The following is a 10892-nucleotide window of genomic DNA, read 5'->3' on the forward strand; positions in this document are numbered from 1 at the left end:
TGTTAAAAAACTAAAGACAATTTAAAATAAGCTCATGGTTATCCCATACCTCTTTAAATGGACATAAAACCTCAATTTTTTTTCTTTCATGATTCAGATAGAACATACAATTTTAAACAATTTCCATTTTAATTCTATCATCAAATTTTGTTTTCCTGTTAGCCTTTGTTGAAAAGCAGGACGGTAAGTTTAGGTGTGTGCAAGTGTCTGCAGTTTAGTAATATTATGCAATAGCATCAACATTTTCTGACATTTAGTGCTCCAGAAATATGCTCACTACCTATTCTAGATATCCCTTCAACAAGAAACATGAGAACAAAGCAAATTTGATAATAGAAATAAACTGGAAACGTTTTAAAATTGTGTTCTCTATCTGAACTATAAAAGAAAAAATGTGTTCATGTCCCTTTAAACACTAAATAATTGGATGCATTGAAAGCAACAATTAACCCTGTAATATGCAGATATAATTATATTGTTTGAATACATATTTTTTGAGTAATGTACATTGTGCCGTTTTAAAGTGATGGTAAAAGTTAGCGTTAACCTGTATCTATGGAATAAATAACATGGACCTTAATACACAATTTTTAAGTGATTATGAGGTAACACTTGCCTTTATTTTAATTGTTCTATTAAAATAACCCCCTCTAGCCGCCCACCATCCCCATGAGGTGGCATTTCCATCTCTTATCCAATAGCTGTGCGAGCCATACGGCACTCTACGTTCCAATTTACTTTTATTATCAAAATTTTCTTTGGGTAAATTATCCTTTAAAACAAACAATATAAATCTTAAAAAATACATCTGAATATTGTACTCCAGCTCTGGACACATTCTATCTAGCAATGTCCTTTTAAAAAACTTATTTTCTCTGCTATGTTCAGAATAATCTCACTGCATGATTAAGAATTGAGTAAGGGCTAAGGAAAATACTTTTTTTGAGGAACAGATCTATGCTATCCTGTGGAGCATGCCATTGTTCGCCAATAGAGATGTGGGAACATTATCAGCCATTCAATTTATATCCCACTGATCAGCTATGCATACACACTCTTCCTGTAAGTTAAACTCCAAGGTAAGACTTTTTTTTTTTATCATAAAAAATATATTATTGAAATGTTTAGTGTTCATATACATGAAAGAAACGTGTTGAGTGTAATATAAAGTTCTTTGAGGTTCCATGTTTGATTAAACTACAAAATCAGAAGACCAAAAAGAATCAAAGTATTTTACAATAAACAAGAGTCAGACAAATTTTAAATAAGTTTTCATTCAATTTTCAGCATACTTTATTTGTTACAAACATACATTTTATTTTTTTTAAATATATAGATTGTAAAACTCAATTTGCAAAAATCTGTTATTGTAAGGAGTGCTGACATGAATTTTACAGTTTCACTGAATGTTCTTTTTATCACCCCCCGCTAGTAAGGTAGTGGTATATCCAGGACCTGACCTTTTAGAAACAGCAGTGCCATGCCTGGTAGCTGGCTATTTTGCTTTTAATAAGCAGGGGGACAAACATTTTCTCAGCTCTCCTTTCGTGGATGCAATGGGCAGGATCACATATCAAGGATAACCAATATATTACTAAAAGCATACACTATACCAGGGTGTGGCTATTTGTTTATACCCAAATGATGGTGTGTGTCCTGAGAAGAGCTGGGAAATACTGAAACTGGTGCCCTTGTCAGCTGGCATAATTGAAGGCAGAGGGAAAAGCTACCAACCATAACCCTAATGAAGCACAAAGGATTCCACAGGCTGGTAATTGTATGGTTTAAAGTGCTTTTAAAGGAAATAAAAATATATTTTAATATAGTTATTTTTAGGTATCATAAATGTCTTTGAAGAATAAACTGGTTAAATGCCTAGAGCAGAAATGCATTTGTAATTTATTTATTTTTTAAAGAAATTCCATGTTGCATGTGCACTCAAACACCCCAAACGTTATGCATTTACTGCAAGTATCCTTCCTCTGAACCAAAAGTCTCTAGATTGGAATCTTCACATAAAATAAATGATCATTATATACACAAACCTACATTATACTATAATCTTAACTGCCAACATTTCTGCAGTTTAAAAGGGACATAAAAACCATGCATCATTATAAAACCTTGCCTTGACAGTACAAAGAGGTCAAACAAGTTTCTTTATATGCTGCAGTTGTGGTGGTTGAAGTTTGCACAACATATTTTAACAGTATCGTTGCCCAAGTTTTGTACACGCACTTGAGTGTTTAAAGGGACATAATACTCATATGCTAAATCACTTGAAACTGATGCAGTATAACTGTAAAAAGCTGACAGGAAAATATCACCTGAGAATCTCTATGTAAAAAAGGAAGATATTTTACCTCACAATCTCCTCAGCTCAGCAGAGTAAGTTCTGTGTAAAACGTTATACTCAACTGCTCCCAGCTGCAGGTAAAAAAAATTAAAAAAAATGAACAGCAGCCAATCAACATCAGCAGTGCTGAGGTCATGAACTCTTACTGTGATCTCATGAGATTTGACTTAACTCTCATGAGATTTCATAGTAAGCTTCCTTTACCTGAGTGGTGAAATAATATGAGAGTTCACGATGCTCATCCCTTCAGTTGTCCCGGGACAGACAGACTAATATGCTGCTTAGAAATCCTTTACAATGGGAGGTGGCTACTGAGGAACTTTTGAGGTAAAATATCTTTCTTTTTTACATAGAGATGTTCAGGTGATATTTTCTAGTCAGCTTTTTATAGCTATGCTGCATCACTTTCAAGTGTTTAAACATTTGGGTATTATGGCCCTTTAACAGATTGGCTAAAATAATACAGTTTATCAGTTATACTTGCCATATTTTATTTAGTATAAAGTAATGTAGCCCAAAGGCCAATACCACAATTTAGTAGTAGATGGTTTTTTTTTGCAGAACTGCAGAATATAAAAACAAAATGGTTTAAATACGGTAGGTCTTCTTTATGTTGTAATTTAAGGGGGGAAAAAAGATGCATTAACCTGTGTGTGTGACAGGTCCCTTTGTGTGTACGAAGTTGTAACATGTTCCCAGTTAGCTTATATTAAAATGTTTAAATCCATATAAATATATAGCCTGTTTTAGTCTCAAGCTTTTAGTTTTGAGATAAACTACTTTAGAATTTTTTTCATCTTGCATAATCTCTGTAGCATATCTAACACCTGTTCAAAACAAGAAATATAAATGGTTTAGAAAGTTTTAAAGAGATCTTTCCACGATAAAATATTTAATAAAAACCATCATTATTCTTGTTTTCTATACTAGAACAGGTTGTGTGATTACATTAAAAATAAAGTTGTTTAGCAAAGTGTAAAAAAAAAAAAAAAAAAAAAAAAAAAAAGGAAGAAAAAAAAATTAAAGTATTAAAAACAAAATGCATAAACGCATCCATCACTATATGTAATGTTCATTCGCTAACATTTGTTTGGGTTTACAAGGGGTACAGCAAATAAAATCTTATGTGGAATCTTCTCTTAAAATAGATTTAGTGTTTGACTGAAAATTATAGAACAAATCTAGTAAAAAGATTACACCCATTTATTTGAAATACTGAACCTCAGCTTTGTGCAAAATACTTGACCTCTCAAAGTGAAAATATAAAGCAAATTATATTTTATTATGAAGTGAAAAAAAATATATAAGATTTATAGGTTCAGTTACTTCTCTTTCTGCTTTGGCATTCAAACCAACTTTAAGAAGACCATAAGACACAGATGAGGGCAAAGCATTTTGTAACCCATGAGGAATTACTGTAGATGTATACTCTGTATATAAAAATAGATCCTGTTTATTTTTTCTCATACCTCTATGAGTTGAATGACCAAGATGTTTTATACCAGGTTTATTACACAAGGTTTTAGTCATATCTACTTTGTCATCCTCTGAGGATATGGTCTCATAGAAAATCTTTGGAAAGAATAATTATATTAAACATGAGGGGTCACAATTGTGGGCAGTTCCTAGTTTTACATGTATTTGCACACTACTAGATTACTCCATCCAACTAGTAACAATAAAAATGGTGGATACAAGGCCAATGAATGTTGCACTCCATTTATAAATTATGTGCAAAATGCACATTCTACTCCTTTAAACGCACTTTAAGAAAAATGTAATTTACATATTTAAAGTACAAGAACGTCCAGAAGTTTATAAGTCTTTGCTTGGTGAGAATACGTGGTAGGGGATTGATTATTCTGCATTAAGTGAGGAGCAATTATTACAAGCCCACAGGGGAATTGACCATCACAAATTCAGAAAACATCTTGTGTAAAAGCAAGACTAAGGAGGGACAAGTGATAGGCTCATTCATGAATATGTAGTGGGACAACCAAAATAACCCTGAATTAGGATTACAGTCTGACAATCTATTTAGAAACTGAAAAATGCTGTTTGGCGTGTATCAGGATACTTTGGTTTAAGTGTTACAAATATCCAGAATGCAATCTCTCATGATCCCCACAATCCCAGCGTGTAAAGACAGCTGAAAGTTTCAATATGGAATTGGACTCTGGGAGTTGATATAATATTCTAAAAGGACTTCATTGGGGTTGAAAAACAAACCCACAGTTACTACCTGAAGGAAACTGAGCACATCTTTAAAACACACTCAGATTACCATCACTCCCTGTATATCTATATACAGATATATTTATATATATGTACACATATATATTTTTAAAGAAGCTATACAACATGTACAGTTGAGATTTGCGTTTTCCGATTTCTTTATACAAACATTTGAATTGATGGAGAAGCTACTAAAGAAAGTGAATTGAAGTTTGTTGAACAGTTCCTTAAGTCAGAATAAAATATTGCATTATATTTGCTGAAAAAAACAACCAGCTTTGATCACAGGGTCATGTGACCTTTATTGTCTTTCATGGCCAAAAAAATAGGAGATAACTGTACCCAGGGTTTGCTTATGTTACAGTGAAGAGGTTACTTGTTCTAATTTACCAAGAAAAATGCCTCTTCACAAACAATAGGAAACCTGCCATTTATGCTATTTGAATTGTGTTTAAAGGCAGAAGTGTCTTACAATTTCCACATCTGCACCAGATTTGTCAGTTTTTGTTTTTAGGAAACCAGGTCTTACATTTATATATTAGATCAGGTGTTGACAAATTATATTGATATTAAAGGGATACTAAACCAAATTGTTTCTTCTTCTTTCGATTCAGATAGAGCATGCAATTTTAAGCAACTTTCTAATTTCTATTATTTTTTCTTTGTTCTCTTGCTATCTTTATTTGAAAAAGCAGAAATGTAAGGTTAGGAGATGGCCCATTTTTGGTTCAGATCATGGGTAGAGCTTGCTGATTGGTTTGCTACATTTAGCCACCAATCAGCAAGGTGCTGAACCAAAAATGGGCCTGCTCTTAAGCTTACATTACTACTTTTTCAAATAAAGTTAGAATGAAAAAGAAAAATTGATAATAGTAGATTAGAAAGTTGCTTTAAATAGCACACTCTATCTGAATCATGAAAGAAAACAATTTGGGTTTAGTATCCCTTTAAAAAAAATAAAATAGCCAATTACACACTTTAGGGTTACAGGGAATTATTTTATCCATGAACATGAGCAGACTACGCCTAAAAACTATGGGCTTCCTGGCTCCTGGAAATTCTCAAGACCCGTTATGGATGTGCCACATTTTGCATAACAGCTACTTCAGTATTAACATTCTAATATTGGTTTGGTAACTTAAACAAAACAAAAATTTGGCTTAATTTACAGATTTTGACTTTCAGTTCTCTACCATTTTATAATAAAGTAGATCACAAAAAGTATTGCCATTTTAAAGACCGACAGAACCAAATTCATAAGACTTTCCTTAACAAAAATAACTAATGTTATATGGCAGTGGGGATATGTATGCTTCACTTCTTAATATTTTATAGAGTTCTAATTTTAGCTTATATATAACAGCAAGCCACTGCACTGAATTGTATGTGCCTCAGCAAGATAGAGGCAGGTCTGGATAAACATTTACAACCCCAAAGTAAGGTGTTGGTTACTCAGACCAAATGGCAGAGTAAGTTGAGAAGCAATTACTGCATTGTATTTACAAGAGAACATAGGAATAAACATACCACTGTTTGCATTTCTGTACTAATGATAAAAGTTGTGAAAATTGTATGTAAACCCTGCATGGGCTAAATGTGTTGTAGGTATGAATAATTGAGTTCTCAATCTCTGCCATAAACAGGAAGAAGAAAAAAAAAACACATAAAAGTTTGATACAGCAGGACACACGCTATACAGCTGCCTTAGTTACAAAAATACAGTACAATATAGTGATGTGATAAAAACATCAAGAAATACTATTGCTCCCATTTAGTTAAAAAAACACCACTTGGGGACTCAGAAGTGGCTAAAATTTAAAGCAGCAGCAAATAAAAATCACCAAAACGTTTGCACATCACCCATTTTACAGCAGCCTGCAATAAATTGCTCTGCATAGAACTAAACACTAACAAGGTGGCCTCCCCTCTATGACAGAAACTTTTCTCTCAACTTCAAACCATTAGCCATGATAAAAGCCTTCCAGAACATTCAATAATTAATGTTTAAATATTGAAATTTAGACAATGGTGTATGTTCTAAAAAGGCAGCTTATGTGGAAGAAAAAAGCAAACCAAACATTTCAGCTCCTTGGTTTCACAACCCTAACAACGTTGTTAAAATGCTTTCCCCCTTTATGGAACCACCTAATTCCACTGGTGTTTGAGAACATTAGTGACTAAACCACAGTATGCCTCTGATTTTCAGAGAAAACAATATTAAAGCAAATATATGTGCACAGATAAAAAGTTAAAATATTTAATTAAAACTCTTTTGGGGTAGAGATACGCAATAGTCATGCAACCCTGTCCTCAAAGGATTTATTTCTGTTTTAAAAGATCTAAGGGAGCTATTCACTATAGTTAAAACCATTTGCTGATAATTCATATTAAAAATACAGGACCTCAAATTGTATTTTGAGGAAAGACTATCATTGTGGCCAATAAGTCAATTTGTAACATTTTGCTTAGATGAAAGCCTGATTGTTATAAGAAGTACTTTTCTCCATCTTCATAACTTGTACTGCTATAGGTTCAAGTTTTTTTCCGGCCAACTTTAGCCAAGGAGTAGGTTAGGGGCACCATAACCCTCAGAGGTACTGAGAACTGAATTCAGATCTTTTTATTACTAAAAAGCCTGTTTTAGATTATCATGGACCTGAGAATAAATCTTATAGGAAAATTGTCCATTTGAATGAGGCAGAACCTTAGTGTTCTTCTTATCTTCCTTAAAAGGGTTTCAGCGTTGTCTGTCCAAAATTAGGTATTATGATTAAATCAGTATTCTCTTAATTTCTTCTTTCTGAAGAGCAATTATCTTACTTTGTTAGTGCTGGTATTGAGATTTCACTTATGGCAGTCGCAATTAATCCACAATTGGCTTGAATCCCAGTTCTGTTAGGAATGGTAGCTGGTCCTATCACTGAACATGAAAGCAATCTGAAATCAATCCATGAACTTTCCTTGTGCTTTAGGAATGGGTTATCTCAACAGCAGAGCTTGGTAGGAACAGAACTTTGGATCTTTTCACTTTAAGGGTATCACTGCAAACTCCCCTAACTGAAGAACTGATAGCAAGGGAGGCAGGGGAGAAAGGAATGAGACCTCCCCAGATATTCCTTATTTACTTTCATCTATCTTTGTCACATTCCCTGTTAAAGTGAATGTAAAGTTTCATCAAGTAGTGCCCGGTTTTTAAAATACTATAAAAAACAGGGGCACTTTCATTGATGAAACGTTACATTGCACCATATTTGTAGAAATACTTACCTCTTCGTCTTGAATGCCGCTGCAGCCCGTCGCAAGCCTCTTCCTACGTCAGCAATGATGATTCCGGCATCCTCCAATTATGCCCCCCCCCCGGGGGAAGCATTACCTAAAGCAACGCCGTGATTGGAGGAAGGCCGGAATCGTCATTTCTGACGAAGGAAGAGGCTTGCGACGGGCTGGCGAAGCACTGTAGCGGCTATCAAGACGAAGAGGTGTTTCTACAAATATGGTGTAATGTAAAGTTTCATAAATGAAAGTACCCCTGTTTTTAATAGTATTTTTAAAAAAAACGGGCACTACTTGATGAAACTTTACATTCACTGTAACTTATTCTTCAGACATGTGCATCCTGTAAGTGAAACTTGCACCTTGGGCTATTTTTTATTTTGTAATATGATGACAGTTGTATATGCTTGCAATCACTTTCTGCATACCAACTATTCTGGCTATTCTTTCCATCCTGAATGAATGCTGGCTTCTGTAAATGCCACCCCTTAAAATGTATATATCCTCATCTCCTGTGAGTTCTCTGCAAGAAAGGCTTGGACTGTATTACACAGCATGTGTATATATGCTAAGCAATGCACTACAGGCCGAACAGTATTTCATATGTAGTAAGACTGTGGCTCCAGGTGACTTATGACAACACCATAATACTCCAATAAATCTACACACAGAATATTACATTTCTGAAACAAGCATATAGGAACCCCTTATATATTTTAAAAAATTGGCTGGTGTTTTTCTTAATTAAAAGTGTGCATGTAAAACAAATTAGCTTAATGGCAAACCTAACTGCAGAGAAAAGAATAAATCTTACTTTCCAAGTAAATTACTAAATCATAAAATGAATAAAACAGGCAACATTCTATGATCCAGTTAAAAACTGGAAATATTTGCTTGTCAATGTTATGTTTCAATAGAGGAATCCGGTCCAAAGCCCAGTTACTGCAAAATTCACCCCATCTAGTGTATAATGTCCTAATGTCATTAGATTCTGTAAAGTAAGATGTATCATGCACTGTCACCTGGAGTCTGATGACACCCCACATATGCCCCCTGCACCCTTCGTGTTACTATGTCTATATGTGTATGTTACTGACCTCCCTCCCGCACCCCACCTCTCTCCTCTGCCTCCTCTCCTCCGTTCAATCATCGTCTACATCCTCTGTCTCAGAATCTTCCCCCCCTCCACCGGGTCCCAGGCCGCCACCTCTTTCCCCCGGCCCTCTTCTGTCATACAGCTTGTCCCGCTGCCTTTCCTGGATCTCCTTCATCTCCTCGGCGTAGCGACAAAAGGCTCCTCCAAACTTGCCCCAAGCCTTGAGGGGTACGGTGATGGAGTTGCGATAGCTGGGCTTAACTTCACTCACTCGTAGGAACACGCCATATTTGTTGCAGCCAACATCAAAGAAGAATCGTTTAGAGTCCACGGTGATGGACGTGCCCTCGGGGAGCTCCCCATAGAGACCCCCGCTACCTCCTCCGCCGCTGCCGGGGCCCAGCCCCACTCCCAGCTCGTCCTCTTCCCCTCCGTAGTCATCGATCAGCTTGGCTAGGGCATCTCGAAATTCAATAAGTCCTTGAGCGGGCAAGGCAATGGTTTGACCACTCTGCAGCCCGGCGCCACCTCCAGCTCCTCCACTGAAGCCGGGGCCTCGATTGATGGTCTGGCGGATGCGTAGGAAGCGGCCGCGCTGGTTTTCTTTGAGGTCCAGGTAATATTTGCGGTTCTCCCTCACCAAGAACTCACTTTTCAAGGCCCTACGTGGTCCACCTGCCCCGGATCCATCCTCCCCAGAAGACTGGGCGATTTGCTCTGGACTGCTGGGACCTAGCTGGGCATAATGCTCGATAAAGTCACCTAGGTAGTCGCGGAATTCTGCAGCCACAGCCATAGAGAGAGTGAGGCGACTTTTTGAGCCCCCGGCTCCGACCTCTGCGATCTTGATGAAGCGGCCCTTGGCATTCTGCTTGACATCAAGGTAGAAGCGCTTGTTCTGGATGTCCAGGCGTTTAGAGGCCAGCTCTTGGGTTTCTTGATCCCGGGACATGTGTTGCGGAAAACCGCCTGGGCCTCCCCCTCCTCCACTGCTGCCTCCTCTCTCACTGCCGCTATCACCGTCCGCCATCTTCTCCTCACACTGTGGGTATCTCTCACAGACTATTATCGACTTCCTTTCTTTCTTTTCAGGCCCCGGGGCACCTTCCCCGCGGGCTACCTCCTAGATATGGCCCGCACCTGCCTCTCTCACCCGCTCTCCTTCCTTCGCCCTCCTCCACTTGTCTCACCCCCTCTTCTTTCCTCTCTCTCTCCAAAACCAACCACTCCTCTTCCTGCGAACGCGTTTCATCATGACGGCAAAATGCGGGAAAGCGCTTCTGAAATCTTTAGGTTTCTCTCACCATCTTAGATATGGGCAAGTAGCAGAATATGCTCATATTATCACCCTTTATTTCACATTTACTATATACGAATATAAAAGAGTAAGCATAGTAAGGCAGTATTTCACCATGAAGAATGGTGATTAAGTTATTCAAAGTAAAAAAAAAAAAAAAGTTTTTTATTTACCAGATACATTTCTGGAACTAGAAGTGATTGATAAATAAATACAGTGCATATTTTCAACGTTTTTATAATGGTATATTAGAGTAACATTCTAGCCTTTTTATTCTTGATTGCATCTTTTTTTAATAACAATAACCAAACAAAAAGTAGGCATATGTTATATTTGAATTCTAAATAATTTTATTGAAATCCATATAGATTAAAATAAATGTATGGGATAGGGCTGCACAATTAATCGCATATGCAATTTAAAACCGCGATTAATCGCAGTGGTTTTAAAACCAAGAAAGTATGTGATTTTTAGACCAGCCCCCTTTGACGTCACCTATGACGTACAGAAGGGCTGGTGTCGTGTCGAATTGTCAAACTCTTCGTAATTTGGAACCCCGTCACTTCCGGTGACGTCACTCCGCATGTGCAAGAGGCCCATCCTCCTAAAATCAGCTGTTCCAAATTGCTCCATTG

General features: G+C 36.8%; 1 protein-coding gene across 1 annotated transcript; it reads right to left on the bottom strand.

Annotated features, from left to right (window-relative positions):
* Positions 1-1258: 1258 nt before the first annotated feature.
* On the bottom strand, positions 1259-10200 carry PURB (purine rich element binding protein B). Its single transcript, XM_053717814.1, has one exon. It carries the CDS (start codon positions 9988-9990, stop codon positions 9007-9009), a length of 984 nt encoding a protein of 327 aa, XP_053573789.1. The 5' UTR covers positions 9991-10200; the 3' UTR covers positions 1259-9006.
* Between the last annotated feature and the right edge of the window lie 692 nt (positions 10201-10892).

This window comes from Bombina bombina, chromosome 6 (assembly GCF_027579735.1).
Source record: "Bombina bombina isolate aBomBom1 chromosome 6, aBomBom1.pri, whole genome shotgun sequence".
In the NCBI taxonomy this organism is placed as follows: domain Eukaryota; kingdom Metazoa; phylum Chordata; class Amphibia; order Anura; family Bombinatoridae; genus Bombina; species Bombina bombina.

Coding starts and splice junctions, on each gene's coding strand:
- PURB (XM_053717814.1), bottom strand. CDS start 9,990: ATGGCGGACGGTGATAGCGGCAGTGAGAGAGGAGGCAGCAGTGGAGGA.